The sequence below is a fragment of the Enhydra lutris genome, unplaced genomic scaffold (genome assembly GCF_002288905.1).
Source record: "Enhydra lutris kenyoni isolate GAN:26980312 unplaced genomic scaffold, ASM228890v2 scaffoldscaffold48, whole genome shotgun sequence".
Taxonomy (NCBI): Eukaryota; Metazoa; Chordata; class Mammalia; order Carnivora; family Mustelidae; genus Enhydra; species Enhydra lutris.
In genome coordinates, this window is record NW_019154132.1 from 15,632,983 (window position 1) to 15,652,814 (window position 19,832).

At 49.5% G+C, this 19,832-nt stretch overlaps 1 protein-coding gene across 2 annotated transcripts in view; it reads left to right on the forward strand.

The window, feature by feature from the left end:
* Positions 1 to 830: 830 nt before the first annotated feature.
* The window catches only part of LOC111156646 (guanosine monophosphate reductase), a 42,682-nt gene continuing 23,680 nt past the window's right edge, over positions 831 to 19,832 (forward strand). The window contains exons 1-4 of one of the 2 annotated variants that reach the window (XM_022517656.1): positions 831 to 981; positions 9,234 to 9,353; positions 11,570 to 11,653; positions 14,851 to 15,024. In XM_022517656.1, coding sequence (XP_022373364.1) covers positions 895 to 981; positions 9,234 to 9,353; positions 11,570 to 11,653; positions 14,851 to 15,024 — 465 coding nt within the window. In that variant the 5' untranslated portion in view covers positions 831 to 894. The remainder of the gene's footprint in view (positions 982 to 9,233; positions 9,354 to 11,569; positions 11,654 to 14,850; positions 15,025 to 19,832) is intronic. The other variant, XM_022517657.1, reaches the window with a different exon arrangement.

Genomic DNA, 19,832 nt, shown 5'->3' on the forward strand with positions numbered 1-19,832 from the left:
CTGGAATACTGAAAAGAAATAAAAAATAAATATAAAAAAAATAAACTGACATGACAGGTAACCTTCAGAGCGGACTCGGGTCCCTCAACCTCCAGGATCCGCGTTGCCTATACACTTCCCTGCGTTTATTCTAACAAACACACCCTTGAAATCCAAAGGGGGATACAGAAATTGTGTCCTCCCCACTGCTGCCAAACAGACTGACCTGCCCACACACTTTCCCCGGGGTTCATTCTTGGGCCTGCCCCAGGTCTGACCCAGCACTTGACCGGCACACTGGGTTTGAAATTAGAAAAAGAAACAAAACCTCCCGTGGGGCGGCCTCTTCCCTCGGGTCATTCGCCAGGTCTCCTCCCTGGTGGGGTGGGGGGGGAACCTCGGTGTCCCCCCACGACGGTGAGCATTCCGCTTTCCTCCGCGACCGCCGCCAGTTCGGCCACCACAACGAGCCAAGGCTTGTAAGCTGGAGAGAGGGAGGAGGTTTGTTAAAAATGTCACGCTGGCAGACATCAGAGCCACCGGGCTGTGCCTACCCCGCCGGACCCTCCAGGGCCCTCTTCCCTCTCCACCACCGCCCCAGCGCTGGGAGCTGGACCCGGGAAAGGCGGGCGGAGCGCAGCCGCAGGATCCCCCGGCTCCCAGCGCAGTGCTCGTGCCCCACCCGCTCCGGAGCAGCCACCCGCAAGGCTGCCCCGCCCCCGCACGCCGAGCCCCGCCTCCCGCCCCGCCCCCCGCCCCGCCCCGCCCCGCCCCCCAGCGCGCCCCGTCCCCCGCGCACGCCCCGCCCTGCACCTCCCACGCCCGGGCACCGCCCCCCCCGCCCGCCGGGCGCCCGCGCTGCAGGAAGGAGCTGCCAGCCCTAGCCGCGCCGGCCTCAGCGCGCAGATCCGCACCATGCCCCGCATAGATGCAGACCTCAAACTGGACTTCAAGGATGTCCTGCTGCGACCCAAGCGGAGCAGCCTCAGGAGCCGCGCCGAGGTGGGGTCCTCCGAAAGCCGCAGTGGGGTGGGATTTGTTTTCCCGGTGGCTCGCGAGAGGCCGGTGGAAGGAGGCGGGATGTGCTAACCTTGCCGGCTTTTCCGTGTGTCTGTGTTGTTGGATGGGGTGCTGACCCTCCCCCTCCCTCCCGGGCCCTCCCCACCTGCTGAGAAAGGGGGAAGCCAGCTGGTTCTCAGCCAGGACTTGAGGGACCCTGCTCCTGCTGCGGTGTAAAATTATAAATACATCCGGTCTGGTGGGCAGGAGGGGAAGTCCACAGTAGACCAAACCACAGAGGAAGAAAGATCAAGTGGCCAACGGATTTGGGGGTGGTGGTGGTTGGGGGGGTGCATAGAGGAAGGAATTGACCCAGTGGAGCCCAGGTCTAGAGGGAGAAGACAAACGACTGGACAGCTTTGTGATTTTGGCACTGTCTCTCGGTGCGGAGAACTGCCCCTCGCTGCTCTGCTATTAGTTCCAGCGAGGGAGTTTTTTATTTTCTATTTTTTATTTTTTTGATGTCCGAATAAACAAGCTCCAGGGCGGCAAAAGTTCAGGGTTTACTTCCCACGTTTCAGTGACCTTGCCGGGAATGAGGCTGGGGACTCGTTCCTGGTGGCACCCCACTTACTGGGCAGCTGCAGTCCCTCCCAGTTCTAGTATCAGCTGTTCTGGTATCAGGTCCAGCGAGGGATTTTTTTTTTTTTTTTTTAAATGTCTGAAAAAACGGGCTCCAGGGTGGCAAAAGTTCAGGGTTTACTTTCCACTTTTCAGTGACCTTGCTGGGAGTGAGGCTGGGGACTCGTTCCTGGTGGCACCCCGCTTTCTGGACAGCTGCAGTCCTGCCCAGTTCTAAGGAAGCAGAAAGCTCTGGGGTACGGGGGTGGGAGGCAAACAGGGGCACCCTGGATAGTTTGGCTGATTCTGTGTCATGGAGATCAAAGCCTGAGGAACAGGTGGATCCTGGGCTGGCAGTAGCCCCCGGGAAGAGGGCGAGTGGTAGCCCTGCTGGGGATGAGGAAGGTGAAAGTCTGAAGGATAAACTAGTTGCTCAGAAAAGCAGAGATCCCCCCAGGCAAGAGGGTGTGCTGGTGACCATGGCTTTGCCTGGTCTTTTAAGAGCTGGAGAAGGAGGTGAGGAAATGACCCCATCTGGAGGCTGGACCGCGGGAGTAAACAGGAGGAAGCAGAGCCAGCACAGTCTTCCAAACGCTCCGCTCCACAAGATCATAAATAAATTCCCTTGCAAGGAGCTCGGCTGGCCGCCTGTGCCCAGGCCTGACTGCAGTGCCTGGCGTTGCCAGCCGAGGGCTGGTTTGGTTTGAGGAAGCGTCTTCTTCTAGCCAGTGACCAGAACAAGTTACCATCTCAAGCAGGAGGAGTAGCGGCTGGACCCAGAGAGGGTGAGAGAGGACAGGTCCGCAAGAGGTCAGGAATGGTTAACCCTCATCCTGTCCTTCATCACGTCCTTAAAGGCCCTAGGACCCTTGAAAAAACAATAAAAAGTTTGGGTGGCAGGTAGGCTGTACCTAAGGCCGGAACAAGACAAGACGTGGGGATTCTGGGCAGACGAGTAATAATGTGGTGGGGGCCTCAGTATTCTTTCAGTATTTGTTCAGAATTCACTTAGGAGAGAGAAACTTAATTTTAAGAAAAATGATGTGCTTAAAACAATGATAAATCATATGTATTTTCTGAGCCGGGAAGCATCTCGAGAAGGTAAAACATTTAGAATTTATGTAATAGAGTGAATTTTTCTTTTCCAGAGGTTACTATGATGTCATACATCATTTGCTTTCATACTTTGGGCTGATTGAAACTATTCATGTCCCAACTTCCAGTGGCCCCTTCCGTCTCCATGTACACATTACAGTGAGAACTCTGTGCCCTTGAGAAATGTTTTCATATTTCCGTTTTTATGGGCACTTGCCAGCTCTGTGCCTGGAAAACAGTTAACTGGAATCACCTTTCCAGTTGGTTCCTCTAACCGTGTAGGTGCCTGGCTGGTTGCTTCCCATAGTCTGCCTGCTTCGGTGATGTCGGAGGGATCTAGCTAGCCCTGGATCTGAGTAGGCTTCTAATCAGTGTTTGCTCTGTTTGTTGTGGATGCCTGAAATTTCTCAGAGGGCGATGATCAAAACTTTTCATTGTGCAATCAGATAAAAGTCTAGAACGCTTGTCCCCCGACAGAGGCAATACCTGCATGCAGAAATGGTAAGGGAGCCTTTGAGCTGAACCAGAGAGCTGAGCAGCGTGGAGTTGGGAGAAGCTGGGAGAGAGAAAACAGCCTGCCAGAGCAGACCTGGCTGGGAAGGGAGTTTTGAGTCTTGACAAGATTTATCACTGCAGCAGTTTTGCTGAGAGCTAGGTCTGCTCATGGATCATCAGGCAGTGAGCAGGAAACGGAGAGAAAGGCAGAGTGGTTTCCCACTTAAACATTCTAGGACTCCTGGGGGGACTTTTCTGCAGGCGTCCTATAAAATGGATTTGAGGTCAGCACCTGGGTACCAGTGGAGGTGGCTCAGGTGGCCTTACTGTGATCATGCCGGGTAGGAGGTCCTCTCTCAACTGTCCATACAAGCCCCTGGCACGTAAGAATAAAGTCCCGCAGGGCTGCACGGGGGCATTTGGGTCAGCCTTTCAAAAGAAGTCTCATGTTTGTTGATGAAGCAAGAATTTTGTCTTTATCTGACACACTGGGGAGATTGAGTCATTCCTTAACTCCCTGCTCTGTTCTTCAAACCCCATTCCTGACTTTGGTGTCCCACTGGAGCCCTGAACCTAAGGTAAGATTTAAAACAAGAAACCAAAACTTATTAACACAGCCATTACCTTGGGAAGTCCCAACAATGAAGAAATTTGCAGCAGAAAATCGGCCACTTGTCCTAGACAGAGAAGACTCGACACAATGTTAAAACTCACTAGTGATTTTTCTTTCTTTCTTTCTTTCTTTCTTTCTTTCTTTCTTTCTTTCTTTCTTTCTTTCTTTCTTTTTTTTTTTTTTTTTTTTAAATACCAGGGAGAGGCGGATCCAGGGAATTGGGATCAAGGCTGGGGGTCCACAGCAGACTGGCCCACAGGGGATCAGAGCATGGCAGGAGAGAATGTAGGGCTGGGAGCATTCCGACCTGGGTTTTAGTCCAACCTCTGTGCTATTTTAGTGTCTTGGCTCTGTGTTAGTTTCAGGGGGCCCTGTGTAACAAAGAAGTTGGGCTTATGCAGTAGAAATTTATGGTCTCAAAGTGCAGAAGGCTAGGAGCCCCAGATCAAAGTATCCACAGGCTGGGTCTTTCTGATCCCTGCAGGAGAGAATCTGTTACATTTCTCTCTCCTCCCTTCTGGTTGTTTACCTGCTGTCTTGAGTGTTCCTTGCCTATAGAGGCATCATTGCTATCTCTGCCTTCCTCTTTACACCCTGTTCTCCCTTTCTATGTGTCTGTGTCCACATTTTCCTACCTTGCGAACACCAGTCATATGGGGATGGACCCTACCCTCCTGACCCCCTCGTCTTACCTTGATCATCAGCAAAGACCCTATTACAATTCACAGGTACCCCTGGTTTGGCATTTGGGCATCTTTTTTCGAAGACACATTGCAAACCATAACTGCCTCTATAAATTTTACTCCGTAAAGTTAGAGGGTGAGGGGTCAGATTGTTCTTAGCAAATCACCTAGGGAGACTCTCACTCCAGAATATACATATTGTCTCCAACACAAAGGCTCTCCCTAGGTTTGGAGCAGCATGAGCGTGTGTATTTTGGAAAGCATCCTGCAATGATTCTGATGTGCGCACAGATGCGTTGGGCTAGCCGCTGGAGTCTTTCCCACCTGTGGAACCCTGGGGCTCTCTGGTCATGCACAGCTACGTGAACTTCTCCAGGTCCTACCAGCTGGTGGTGAAGCCTGCAGGGGGCAGAATGTTCAGAAAGCTGAGCAGGAGCCCACCCAGCGTTGCCCTGAAAGTACAATATCATTCTTACCCCGTGGTCAGACATTAACTTCTTCCCTACTTTTCGGCCTCGAGGACTATAAAGCTGGGAAGGAGTCTCCTATAGACTTACCTTTTACAGGTGAGACAGATCATTTATTTCAGAGCATTGCTTCGATCTAGGCAAAAGAGGCTCCCACCCCATACGACCCTCCTGGTCCCCTCTACCCTTCTCCTCACTGAACAGGACTGGAGGACCAGGCTTATTCTCTAGGTCATTTCCAGGTACTTGGGATCCTGGATTTCCCTTGCTCGGATGACTTCAGGCTAGTTCCAAGGCTGGCAAGGGCTCCAGGTGGGTTTTCCCAAGGACCTGAGATGCTGTTGCTGTGCTCACCTCCGACTTCAGGGAGTGGCCCAGTGGCAGCTGTGTGTGGGCGTGGGGAGCTTGGTTTGCAGAACTGGAGTGTCTGTGTGTGCATGTCAGCATTTGTGTGGACTGGAGTCCGGGGGCTGGTTCCCCATTATACCATGTCCTGGTACTTTCCAGGTGATTAATGAAATTGTGTTTGTCAGGTGGGAGGATAGAACATGGTGTAAAAGTCTTACGCTTCAGGGAGAGCATTAAGGGCGGCAAAAACATGCATTTTTGAGGTGGAGGAGGGGTAGTTTATGACTTTATGTTCCCTTGCAAATCAGGCTGAGTAGAGTGGGAACTTGAAGGTGCTATATTTGGTGCATCGACCAGCTGTGGCAGAGTAAATGCCAAGTTTTGTTCCTGGGAGGCTGGAATATTTAAAATACCTCTCTCGGTGAACAAGTGGTGTATTCGGAGGCAGGGGATGTGTGTGTCTTTTTGCCTGTGTGGATGAGGGAAGATAATTAAGATTTTTTTAAATTTTATTTTAATTTTTAATTTTAATTTTAATTTAATTAAAATTTTAATTTAATATGTTAATTTAAAAAACTTTAACTCCAGTATAGTGAACATACAGTGTAATATTAGTTTCAGGTGTACATTAGAGTAATTCAGCAATTCCATATGTCACCCGGTGCCCATCACAGCAAGTGCCTTCCTTATTCCCCATCACCTGTTTCCCCCCACCTCCTCCCTCTGGAAACACTGAGTGTGTTCTCTAGAATTCAGAGTCTGTTTCTTGGCTTGTCTCTTTTTCTCTCTCTTTGTCCTTTGTTTGTGTGTTGTATTTCTTAAATTCCATATATGAGTGAAATTATATGGTGTTTGTCTTTCTCTGATTAATGTCACTTGGCATGATACTCTCTACTTCCATCCATGTCATTGCAAATGGCAAGAGTTCGTTCTTTTTTATGGCCAAGTAATATTCCATTATATATATATACACACATACCACATCTTCTCTCTCCATTCATTAGTTGGTGGACACGTCGGCTGTTTCCATAATTTGTCTATTGGAACTAATTCTGCTATAAACATACAGGTGCCTGTATCCCTTTGAATTAGTGTTTTTATATTTTGGGGGGTAAATACCCCGTAGTGCAACTGCTGGGTCCTAGGGCAATTCTATTTTTGAGTTTCTCTGGAACCTCACTACTGTTTTCCATAGTGGCTATAACAGTTTGCCTTCTCATCAACAGGGCAGAAGGGTTCCTTTTTCTCCACATCCTTGCCAACATCTGTTGTTTCTCACCTTTCCGATTTTAGCCATTCTGACTGGTGTGAGGTGATACCTCCTTGTCATTTTGCTTTGCTTTTCCCTTATAATGAGCGATGTTGAGCGTCTTTCCACATGTCTGTTGGCCATCTCTGTGTCTTCTTTGGAGAAATGTCTACTCAGGTGCTCTGCCCGTTTTTAATAGGATTATCCCTTTTTGGGGTGTTGAGTTGTATAAGTTCTTTATATATTTTGGATCCTAACCCTTTATCGGATATGTCATTTGCAAATATCGTTTCCCATTCCATAGGCTGCGTTTTTGTTTTGTTAATTGTTTTCCTGTGCTGTGCAGAAGTTTTTTTAAAAGATTTTATTTATTAGGGAGAGAGAGCGCACAAGCAGGGAGAGGGACAGAGGGAGGGGACAAGAAGACTCCTTCTTGAGCAGGGAGCCCGACGTGGGGCTTGATCCAAGGACCCTGCGATCATGACCTGAGCTGAAGGCAGCCGCTTAACCGGCTGAGCCACCCAGAGGCCCCAAAGCTTTTTATTTTTATGTAATCCCAATAGTTTATTCTTCCTTGGGGAAGATCCTTTTAGTTCTCATTCTTAGAATTAGGGGTTGTGTGGAATCTACCACATGAAGACTAGAAAGAGGGGCAGGAGCCCACTGTCAAGGCTGACCTTTTTCCATGAAGAGCTCTCTATTTTCCATACTGCTGATAGGGTTTGGGGTGCCAGGAAAAACCCATTGTGAGCTCAGCTGGATGCAGAGTGTAGTAGCCCTCCCCGAGCATCTTGGGAGGAGTATGAGTCATTTGAGACCTAGGATTATTCTGATTATTTTAAGCCCTCAATGCCAGAATGTTAGAGTGTCCTTAACAGCACAGAAAGTTGCAACTAATAGACTCCTTCAGTTAGCTTTCCGAATGTAAATTGAGCTTGCTTCGCTGAAGTAGAGCCAAGAATCCTAATGAAGGAAGTAGAGGAGGGGAGGAGCTGCCCCACCTGCTCGGGCAGTGACTACATTTCATTTGCCATCATCTTGGCTTTTAAGGCTGCAGCAGACAAACTATGATGTCATTCACCCAGGAAGCCTTCTGGACGCGGAGTTGCATAGAGAACAAGGGAGGTGTGTGGAAAGGCTAAATGGCCTGAGGTGTCCCTTGGTGTTTTTTGACATGTGATGGCAAAGTGAAAGTTGTCTGAAATGAAAAAGGATGGGGGAAGGGGAGGTCAACCCTGGTAGGAAATGATTATTGCTGATGTACTCCTGAAGCCGCTATTAATGTGGGGTCGGAGTTATTTCAGAAACTGAAGATGCGCTCCTGTGTGTCTCCCGCCGGTTCTCCTTTGGGGAGGCACCCGCTTCCAGGATGGCCTCCTGCCTGTCGAGGTCCAGCCAAGGGGACGGACAGTGCTGAACATGTAAAACAGGGAATTTAATGCAAGCTATCTGAGCTCCGCTGACATGCCCGTTGAGATACTGGGGCGCCAGAGATTGGCAAGAGTGGAAAACCACTTCCAAAGGGGAGGAGGTGATGTTACTGGAGCCCAAGTCCTGGGATCACTCTGCGAAAGCTGGAACTGAGACCATGCAGGCCAAGGCTGAAGAGTTCTGGGAGACATGCCCTGACTACCTACAGCCGCCCCCTCCCTCCCCCTTGTCCCACACTGTCCTTCCGTGTCCTCCCCAGTTTCTTCATTGGCTGAACCCAGCCAGAAACCAACCTGGACAGTGGAGCCTTGGGGTGAGGTGGGGTGGGGTGGGGGAAGGGTGGCCTTCCTGTGGTAAAAGGGGGCCAGAAAAGGGTGGAGAATGGATCCATGAGCCTGCAAGCCTTGGATCTGCTTGGGTCGAAGAAGGGGTTCTGACTCTGCTTGCGCTCGGTGAGTGCCTCGCCCTCGCACGCAGCTGTGGCTGAGCCCGCCATCTTGACTTGGCTCTTGCCCTGGGTTCCTGATAGCTGGCTTAGTCACAAATGCCCTGAAGTTGGAGTTAGAGGAGAATGGGAGGGCCTAAAGTTGGAGTTAGAGGAGAATGGGAGGGCCGGCCCCCCAAATATTTGCATGTCAAAGGAGCAAGCGTCGATGTGTGCAGACCTGTGGTTGCAAGTACTTCCTCTCAGCTCTCTGAGAGATGCTTGGAATCACACAGCAGCAGAGAAGGTTCATGGGTTAAGGGATTAATGGTTTGCGGCTCACTGTGGGGTGAATCTGGTTCTCTCTGACAGTAAGAATGAAAGGGAAAACCGTGCTTGTCAGGGAAGAATGGAGGGAGTTTTTCCAGAAGGGGAATGGTGCCTCCAGTGCTTGAAAGTAGGGAAGATAGCATGGATTTGGGTGTTTTGGGTCAGGAAGGATCAGGCTGGGGACAGAGGGTGGCAGTGGGTGGGGAGGGGGAGGGGCTACTGAAGGAGACAAACTTCCGTTTCCGAGGTTTGGCTTGAGGGAACACTGTCCCGAGCCTTGTACTGGTGCTTGAGGATCGTGATGAGGTCGGTTCAGCTTTGTCCCTGAATGACAACCTGTCACTTGGTCTCCTGAGGAACTCTTCTATTTTTGGAACACGGGGCTCAGCCTCTAAGAGACCAAGGGACCAAGGGACATGCACTTCCTTTTTGTTCTCCCTTGCTCCAGACTCTTCACAAACCACTTAAATAACAAAGCACTTTCCCTTTTTGCCAATAGGTGGATCTTGAGCGTACCTTCACGTTTCGAAATTCGAAGCAGACCTACTCAGGGATTCCCATCATTGTGGCCAATATGGACACCGTGGGGACATTCGAGATGGCAGTGGTGATGTCCCAGGTAAGATGGTGGGCTTTGTTCCCTCTGCTGCTCACCCTGTCCACGTTGTCAGGGGCCTATCCTGGACATGTTCAGACACAAGGAAGAAGAGAGAAAATTGAGACATTTTTGGGTCATTCTCTGCACCCAACTAGTTAGTTCTGGATGCTGGGGGGGCACTTCTTATCTTCCCTTTGCAGTCAGAAGATGGCTGGAGCGTGGACTTCACATTCAGTGAGATGCTCCGGATCTTCATCCTTTTCTTGCTTGAAAATGCTCATGAGCATTTGAGAAACTAGAGATCTTATAAAGTTAGACTGCTGTCATCTTATAGAAGAACGACCTTGTCTTTGAAATTAAGGCAGAACTGCTTTGTGGGCAGTCTGTGCAGTAACACTTACTACAAAACATTTATTGAGAACTTAAGTGCCAAACAGTAGATAGAAGGTATGTAATGTTGTCACAGCCTCTCCGGGTGGGTTCCTTTTACAGAACAGAGGCAGAGATGGAGAGGAGAGGTTCCTTGGCTCAGGACATTTAGTCCAGTAGAGACAGAGCCAAGATTCAAACTCAGACTGATTCCAGAATAAGGGACTTGCCTCCCAACTCACACTGACCGCTAACAGTTGAAGCTCAAGGTCCCTTCTGGCCACTTACCAGTCTCATGTCCTATAAAGGGAGTAGTTGGTGTCCTGGCATTGGGAGAAATAAAGGAAAAGCCATTTGTGGGCAGGACCTTTGTCCCACAAGGCTGGGTCTGAGGTCCAACACATCTTATTCATCCTCGATATGAAATGTTTGCTTCTGATCTGCACAGTGGGTATGTGTCTTCTTGCATCGATAATGCCTGCCAAGTGGAAAGAGAAATCCAATTAGTTGAAAAAGCTTCTCACTGTGGGACCCCAGGAGGTGCTAGGATTCATTATTAGTCAGTGATTAGAAGGAAGATTTTCAAACCGATGATGAATTCGAAAAATGGAGTAGGGGGTGGTCTGTCTGATTCCCTGATCAGCTATACTCTCTGTCAGCCCACAGCCCCCACCGAGCTTGGGCCCGGAGGCTAATAAATTAATTGGTGAAGAAATCTGTATTTTTTTTTTCTCCTTGTCTTTCCCTTGCTCTGCTCTGTGATCAGCCATTGCTACCAATGAATTATGTATTAGTGTGAAAGTGGGTGGAATCAGGGAGCAAATAAATTGTCCAGATTAATTCCCAGATCGAGTTAGAAGTCCATTAAAAAGTGTAAAACTTGCTACGTCCCACCCATTTTCACAGGAAGGACTCCCCGTCGTTTGAGATCATGGACGTTGTAAACACAGTAAAACAGTGTACCCTGAAGCCACGTGCGTGTGCACTGAGAATTTTCTGCTTCTAGGAGCCACTGATTGAGTGCGAGTTCATAACGGCACGGGATTTTAGAATGGAAAAGTGTAGATGGGGAAACAGACCCAGAGAAGTTAGGAGAGGGGAAGGAGCCTGAGCTCCGTAGTCAGATTTGAGTTTGATTCTGGCCTTTGCCCCTTTTTGGCCAAGCTGTCTCTAAATTGCTTACGCTCTATTTCTGTCCGCAAAGCTAGTGTGACTGTAGGAAGTTGCCCGAAGTCAGTGAGATGGTATACGAAATGTTGGCACAAAGTGTGTCAGTGTTGGATTGGGTCGGTAGTCATAGGTATGGGATTACGATTTGTCAAATTCCCTCCCTCAAGAATACCAACCACCTGTAAGGTTTAGCTTTTAGCAAGCCATGTTTAGACTGTGAACACAAAGGCAAGGTTTCAGATATGAGTGGAGGTTCTCTTGGGTTGGCCGAGCAGCAGTTGGGCCTCAGACGCTCTTTGGGACAGGGCACCTGCTGCCTGCCACTCTGGGCCTGACTCAGGCAGTGGGGCTGGGACTGGGCCCTGGGAACCCTTCGTTTTCCCTCCCGGGCCTCCCAGCAGAGCCTCCTAAGTCCCGGATCAGGGTTGTCTGATCAGATGAGAACGGAGAACATGGTTGTGTGTTTTTATTGGCGACTCCTTCGTCTGGTCTTGGCTCTCAGCATATTTAAAGTAAATGAAGGATGAACTGGGTTCCTACACCCATTCTTTTGTGTTGCTGGGTACCCCCTAGGGGGACTGTTGCCTGTGTTCCTACACCCATTCTTTTGTGTTGCTGGGTCCCCTCTGGCCCATGCGGGATGGAGAGTGGGCTGGCCTGACTTCCTGTCCTAACAGGAAGTCTGTTTTGTCCCCTAGCACTCCATGTTCACAGCAATTCACAAGCACTACACCTTGGACGACTGGAAGCTCTTCGCGGCTCATCACCCAGAATGTCTGCAGGTATGACTGCACCCAGTTCTAAGTTACATTTCTTCGTGGGGGGGAGGGGCGAGGGAGAAACACTTCAGGGTGGTTGCAAAGGTCTGAATTGGCAGTGAACAGACCTGCAGAGTCACGAGAGAGAGACCCGTGGAAAGCCTGTCGTGGGCCCTGCCCTTGCCCTTCATCATTGCTGGGAAATCTGTTCTGGATCCAATTTTAAAAATAATTAGGATATCTCGGATAGGAATATCTGTTTTGTTTTTTTTTTTCCCCTCTTGAAAAATTTTGTGTTCCGTCCTGAGAGCCTGTGGAAGACCTATGTTTCCTGCAAGGGGTGCCTCAAGTCCGAACAGTCCTCTGACGGGAGGAAAAACATCAAATTAAAACGAGTTGTTTTGGAGTTGAGTAAACACTATGCCCATTAGGAAGGCTGTAATCAGAAAGGTCCTAATGAGCGCTGGCAAGGATGTGAAGAAACTGGAGCCCTTCCGCATGACTGGGGGGAATGTAAAATAGCACAGCTGTTTTGGCATTTACTTTGGCTCTTACTCAGAACGTCAGATAGCAGAGTTGCAACTGGACCCTGCAGTTCCATTTCTGGGTGTAGACCTCGCACACACAGAAGTAGGTGTTCACACAGAGACTTGCACGCAAACGTTCGTAGCGGTGTTATTCATCGGAGTGGAGAGATAGAAACCATCCATCTGAGTGTCTGTGAGCCGGTGCACGAATGAACAAAATCTGGTCTGTCCACACAACGGAGTGTTATTCAACTGTAAAAGGACATGAAGTCCTGATCCGTGCTACAACACGGATGGCGAACCTTGAAAACATTCTGCCGAGTGAAAAAGCCACACACGAAAATATGTTTCTGTTTAGGTGAAATGGCAAAAATAGGCCAACCTACAGAGACGAAGAAGAGGAGAGGTTGCCTAAGGCAGGGGGGTGGGAGTTTGAAGGTGAGGGTCCAAGCATGTGGGGGTGACAAGTGTTTTTAAAATGGTGATGGCAGTTACACGACGTTACACAAGAAAAAACTATCATGTTGTATGCTCTAAGTGGGTGAATCGTGTGGTACGTAATTATATCTCAGTAAAGCGGTTATTTAAAAAAAAGAAATATCAGAAACTCTTATTATTGTGGAACACACCTGACTTGAGTCGTTCTGAGCCGGTGACAGCAGAGAAGTTTCTGTAGGTTGGAGACGCCCTCTCTATGGTCACATCATTTGTGATTGGAAAATGACTTCACTTTATACCACTTGGGAGGTTATGCTGGCTTCTGTTTCTCCTTGGCTGCGCTCTATGTGGATTTTTTTTTTTAAGATTTTTTTTTTTAATTTATTTGTCAGAGAGAGAGAGAGCGAGAGCGAGAGAGCGAGCACAGGCAGAGTGGCAGGCAGAGGCAGAAGCAGGCTCCCTGCTGAGCAAGGAGCCTGATGTGGGACTCCATCCCAGGACGCTGGGATCATGACCTGAGCTGAAGGCAGCCGCTTAACCAACTGAGCCACCCAGGCATCCCTCTATGTGGATTTTGATTGGAGAGAAGGTGGTTTTGGAGATACAGTAATTCTGGCTCAATATCAAGTTCATTTTTTCCATGTCGTCTCAGAATGAATATTAATTGCTTCACCGTCTTTCCTTCCCGGAGGAAGTTTGGCGAGTGATGATTTGGGGGTGGGGGGTGCAATGGGTCATACCTCTGACTCCTGCACAAGAGTTTCTGGCAGTGTGTTGTTAATTAGAACCCGGACCTTCACTACGAAGCATGATCATTTGACATGCTACTGTGCCCCTGACCCAATTAAAGGCTAATTTAAAAGGGGGGGAAATGAAAAAGGAAAAAAAGGGGGGGGGGAATGTCCAAAACTTGGTAACATTGAGAGAAATGAACCAGTCTTAAGTTCCACTTGCCAAACCTGAACAGAAATGAGAGGGAAACGGGAAGGGTGGCAAAGCTCTACTGGGAGGGATGGGTTGGGCCAGCACTGGGCAGACTGGCAGCCAGAGGAGTGAAAACTGATCTGAACACAGAAAACTGGGATAAACATGTATCAAGTTACCAGGCTGTTTCCATTCTGTATCTGTGTTGTGGATACATTGTTGTGATTTTGAAGGAATCACAAAGGGTACTCAGATAGGGCCCCTCCCCCTGTCAGTGGCTCCTGGCTCAGAGAAGTGTCATAAAATAAAAATATTCTTTTTTTTTTTTTAAAGATTTTGTTCATTTATTTGACAGACAGAGATTACAAGTAGGCAGAGAGGCAGGCGGTGGGGGGGCAGGCTCCCTGCTGAGCAGAGAGCCCAATGCGGGGCTCGATCCCAGGACCCTGGGATCATGACCTGAGCCGAAGGCAGAGACTTTAACCCACTGAGCCACCCAGGTGCCCCTAAAATATCAATATTCTTATAAAAGGTGAGGTGATGACCCTGGGCACAAAACCATGACCTAGTTGCACTCAGGCATCAGTGACTAAAAGCAAATCTTATCTCAAAGAGCAGATTTTCCCAGGAGCAGAGGGGTGGGTTGGAGACCACCAGTGCCATGGAGGTTGGGGAGGAATGTGTCACTGAAGAGGGTGTGGTGGCTTCGGATGTCAACAGAGGTACTATTGGGGAAAAAGCATCTTAGGCCCGTCCATTCCTATACTTTTTGGCCATTTTGCCCTTTTTGTAGGAACCCTGAGTCTTGTGGTTTTGTGAGTAGGTTACGATTTGCATATTGTGATCGTATTGTATTGAGAGTCAAGATGAAAACAGGAGGTTTTATCAGAGGAGTTTAGACATCTTCCCCACCTTCTGTTCCCGCTGCCGGCTGCCCAGGGTGACAGCCATGGCGTTGGTGAGAGGATGTCTGTGCTGACTGGCCGCCCCTCGTTCTTCCTGCCTCTCTTCTTCTCCAGGAAGAGCAGAATTTGCATCAGTAGCTCGATGGTTTAGGGTTCCACACGGTGGGAGGAAATTAAGGAAAAGCCAAGGACTAAGTTTCCTGTAATTAAACCTCTGTTTACTGGAAAATTCTGTGGCCAAGGACAAGTCTCCTTTCCCTTCCGGGTGGCGTATTTCTTGAGCAGATCCACCGTGTGTGTATTTGGTCTGGGGGAACCTCAAAGACCCACAGCATCTCCCCAGGATAGAGAATGGTTGGAGGGAGGGTCTCACTTTTGAATGCCCCGATTCCTCACGTCTTGTGCCTTTTGCTTTATTTTGGGACAGCATGTAGCCGTGAGTTCGGGCAGCGGGAAGAGTGATCTGGAAAAGATGAGCGACATCTTAGAAGCGGTGCCACAGGTCAAGTTCATATGCCTGGATGTGGCCAACGGGTATTCAGAACATTTTGTGGAGTTCGTGAAACTGGTGCGTGCCAGATTTCCAGAACATACCATTATGGTAGGTATGGCGGAACACTGTCTAGATGGAGAAAGCAAAGAGAGGGGGCTGTTCAGCGTGTTGGGGGAGCTTCTTACTGGGACGAGTAGAGATCATTTCAAAAAGAAAAGGCAGCGTCAGTGGAGGGTCTGCATCCTGGCTCTCCAAAAAAATCTAAAATCCAAATCAGCATCATAGGATGTGGGCTTTTGATCTCTGCTGTGTGTCATCAGCTGTTTCTTACCATGGGACGCCTTTGTTGTTGTTGTTTTTTAAAGATTTTATTTATTTGTCAGAGAGAGAGACAGAGCACAAGCGGGGGAGAAGCAGGCTCACCGCTGAGCAGGGAGCCTGATGTGGGATTTGGTCCCAGGACTCGATCCCAGGATCCAGGACTAGGGAGCCCAGTGTGGGACTCGATCCCAGGACCTTGGGATCATGACCTGAGCCAAAGGCAGATGCTTAATGACTGAGCCACCCAGGTCTGTGTTGTGCCTTACCAAGGAGTTCATATTTAAAAAATGAAAATAGTGTAACTGGGTTTGAGTTTAACCTGTTTGGGTCATCTGTACTCCTCTCCTAACTGGCCAGTAGAACAGTCTCCTGTAACAATTGAAATCTCCCAGGTGAACAGGAGCCAAAGTAGTCCGCTATTATCTGCAGATCGACTGGAGTATTGTTTGGTCTCCGACCTTTGTTTTTGACTTTTGTGTATTTTCCGAATTATGAACATCTTCACTGGTCAGAACGTTCATTGGCTGTTGCCGGGAAAGGCGGGTTTGTAGTAAAAGGGATTAGAAGCTCTTGGGTTAAATTGGGTCTTTTGGAAAGTTTACGTCGTGATGATGTGCGTCTCTCCTGGTCTTAACTAACGTGACATTGATAGATTGGCCACTAGATAATTGATCCGCGTCTCCATTTTTGTAAATTCGGAATTTTATTTCTCCCTGCGTTTCATCGTCGTAAGGAAGTTGGGACACAGGAACCGTTTCTGTTAGTGGAGTTAAATCTTCGGTTAAGAGTTCATGAGGATTTTTAAGAGAAGTATTTCTGTGCTTTCCAGTCAGATGAGAAGAAAGGATCAAGAGTTGTCCCAAGGGCAGCAGCTGTATGGCGTGAGAAGTTGGATGGGAGACCAAAAAATTAATTTTATCCTCCGTAATAGTACTGCAGTGTCATTTTTTTTTAAAAGATTCTATTTGTCTGAGAGAGAGAGAGAGAGCACGGGCAGGGGGAGGTGTAGAGAGAGAAGCAGACTCCCCGCTGAGTAGGGAGCCCGATGCGGGGCTCGATCCCAGGACCCTGAGATCATGACCTGAGCTGAAGGCAGATGCTTATTAACCAGCTGAGCCACCCAGGTGCCCCTTGTTATTGGTTTGTTTTGTTTTTTTATAACAATAATACTGCTTATTGACTACTAGCAGGCTTCAGAAAGCTCATGTCAGTTCTTTTTGTTCAGTACAGCATCTCTATAAGGAACGGGAACTGTTGTCCCAAATTTATTTATCCAGGATGAGGAATCTTGGGCCTGATCTCTTCTTAGACTTTGTGGATGGTTCACAAGGCCATACCAATACCGACCGGCTAAGAGGGGACTTGAAGCCAGGTCATCTCTATCGGGTACCTGGTGTCCTGAGCCCCTTCTGTCCCCAGCCACCTCTGGTAACGTTTTCTCGTGCAGGAGGGAACAGAAAGCATGACTCCCAGGAGAGCAGAAGCCCCCAGCCCCTCAGCTGGGACCTGGTCTCTCTAAACAGTGTTTGGTATTCAGTGTAAATTCTGTGAAACAGTGGATGGCACTAGAAAGAGCATGATGGACAGATGTTGGCCAGGAGTGGAGTCCTTTGTTTATTCCTCGTGGAGGGAAGGAGATCAAGCAGACCCAAGGTTGCTGTTGATAGTCCTTTTATCTGAGGTGAGACGGGCCTAGATCTTTCTAGATGCTTCTAGTGCACCTCTGGTGGGTTAATTACCTTGGGGATAGAAGTGACTCATAAAGTTGGAAGTTGTGCTTTACCTCCTCTAGCATTTTTGGGGTGTAAGAGAGAGTTCTGAAGGGTTAGGAATCAGAAATGACATGGATTGGGTGAGGCCACTCAGTGGTTCCACTTTCTTTTTCTCTGGTAATTCTTGCATTACATTGTGAAATAGGACATGTATACAGAAGAGTGCTTGGAACACTCATGTTTAATAAATGGTCCTAAGATAAACGGTCTTTCCAGGACACCTACACTCAGAAGCCCTCCTCCCATCCAAGATGAAAGTCCCACCTTGAATCTAGCCATCATTTTCTTCCTTGTGTGTCTCTGGTTTCACCACTGCTCATGCTTTCTAGTTTTTTTTTTTTTTTTTTAAATAAAGATTTCATTTATGTATTTCAGAGAGAGGGAGGGAGAGTGAACATTAGAGAGAGATCCAGTGGGAGGAGAGGCAGGAGGGAGATGGAGAAGCAGACTCCCTGCTGAGCAGGGAGCCTGATGCGGGACTCGATCCCAGGACCCTGAGAGCTTGACCTGAGCCCACACCCAAGAGCTGGATGCCCAGCCAACTACCCCAGGAACGAATCATTAATACTGCTGCCCACCTGCCCCACTTGCACCTTCCCCTTGCGCTGTGTGGCCGCTGGTTGCGACACCGTTTGAATCGCTAACTTGGTGCCCCTAAGGTTGGTGTGGCCCCAGGAGCCTAGTCATGCTGGGGAAGTCACACAACCTTCTGAGTGTCATTTTCCTCACCTGTGGAAGGGTGGTCGAGGATCATGGCGGCTGGAGAATCACAGGGAGTGGGGATCAGGTGGCATGATGTGTTGTGTACCATGTGGTATTCACAAAATGTTGGCCGGCTGGGAGTACCATCAAGGACAGGTGCCCTGAGTGCTGAGTCACAGAGGGAAGGCTGATGGAGAAGAAGAATGGAAGGTGGGATGGGGGGTGGGGAGGGGTTATTCAGTTTTGTTTCAAGAAGATGGAGAAAACCTGTACCACTTCCCTCAAAAAGGGTAAGTGATAGCGGAAATCAGCGAGAGCCCTGGAACTTTCTCTCACGTGCTCCCGACTGTTGGCTGTGAGTTTTATCTCGAAGCTGGGCCTGCCAAGGGCTGAGGGGAGACCCCGCTGTGGAACCCCGGGAGCCCGTGGGTGCGTCACCCCTTAGGGATGCAGACCAGGGGATGAGCAGTGCAGGGGACAGAGGTAGGCTGGTAGCTCAAGAGAAGGAGTGTTGTCCCAGAGCTTTGTACGGAGCTTGGGGGTTGCCATGGGGATGAGGCTGGGAGGGAGGGGTTGGCGCAGCGTTCCCACGGCCCTCTGGGCAGCTACCACCCGCAAGTGCCTCTTCAGCGTCTGCTGGTTGGCTCTGGGATGTGTTTTCGTTGTTTCTGTTGGTTTCCCCAGTGACGAACGTTGGACTTGGCGAGGCAGCCACGTTATTCCTGAAGCGTTCTTTGCTTGCACTGACCCCTGAGATCTGGGCTTCGTTTGGAGACCTCCACTACTCTTAACACCCTTAGTTTTGGAAGTCTAATTTCTCTTATGACTTTTGGATGCATTACCAGTGTTCTGGAACCGAAAGATATACAGTACAGGGACTGGGTGTCATCATGATGGCTCTGGTGCCGTGAACAGGAGGGGTGCTCAGAAATGCTCTCAGTTGAGGCTGGTGGTTCTGGGGGTCTGTTTTGGGCTCCCTGCAGGAGCGAGGGCTTATCGCTCCCCATTCCTGTACATTCTGGATTTGTGTGCACACCCCATTTCCTGGAAGCCTTTCCCCTAGGGCGCACCTTGCCACATGGAAGGAGGAGAAAAGCAGGGATTTTTAGAAAACTTTGACAGATGAGGGTCCCGTAGAAGGTGCTGGCTGCTCCGACAGTGTAGTAAGTCCCAGCGCCATTTGTCTGGTGGCTTCCAGAGAGGAAGGAGACAGATGTGTTCCAGGTGCCGTAGAAAAAGGCCCTATTGGGGTGGGTGGGATACTTCTGATGATGTCTAGTCTTTGATCATGGATAACAGCGCCTGCTTTTACTGACGTGAAACTCCGTTTTAGCTCGAGGAACTTTCTGAGGCTCACAGCACTAAGAGGTGGTCCTAGGGTTCAGAGCCGGGTTGCCTGCCCCCACGGCCTGTGATCTTCTATTACACCACACAGCAGCCAGCTGCTGGGACATGGGTGTCCCTGTGTAGCGTCTGACAAGCAGCTTTGCGCTGGTGGCTCTTCCTCACTTGGTCGTGAAGAGGTAGGTCTGTGACACCCCATCTGTTGAGGGCAGACTAGAGGCCCAGCTCCACGCCGCTGGGGTAGGCCACGTTGGCCACAGTTGACTGATCCCCAGGTAGCCGTGGGCATGGCCTCAGCATTTCCGGACATGGCCAGTGACTCAGTCTCCTGCTGGTGTTTCTTCTCCAGCACTCATGATTAGACAAGTTTCAGGGCCACAGGGGGACACAACCTGCTCCAGCCCTCTTCCCAGGGAGGCAGACGCTCTTTAGAATTCCCTGCAGGCTGTCAGGCATGGGCGGCCTCCCTCGTGGAGCGTGGAGCATGCCTCACTGAGGGACAGGACGTGGTTATGGCAGACAGTGCCCCTGAGTTGCCTGGGTTTCCTGGCTTTACCCTCTTTCTGGCACTGGTGTGAGCTGGAACTGTGCTAGAAGCTGTGAAGGGCCTCATATCCAGGTGGTATGTGGGTCTCTGAGAGTCCCGTAGTAAACTGAGTTTAATGTACCATAAAAGATGGTTATCGCCTTGATAGCTTCTGCTACTACCTGCTTCCGTGGGTGGCGTCGGGACAGTTCTGTGTGCTTAGGAGAAGGTACTAGCATTAGCACACCACC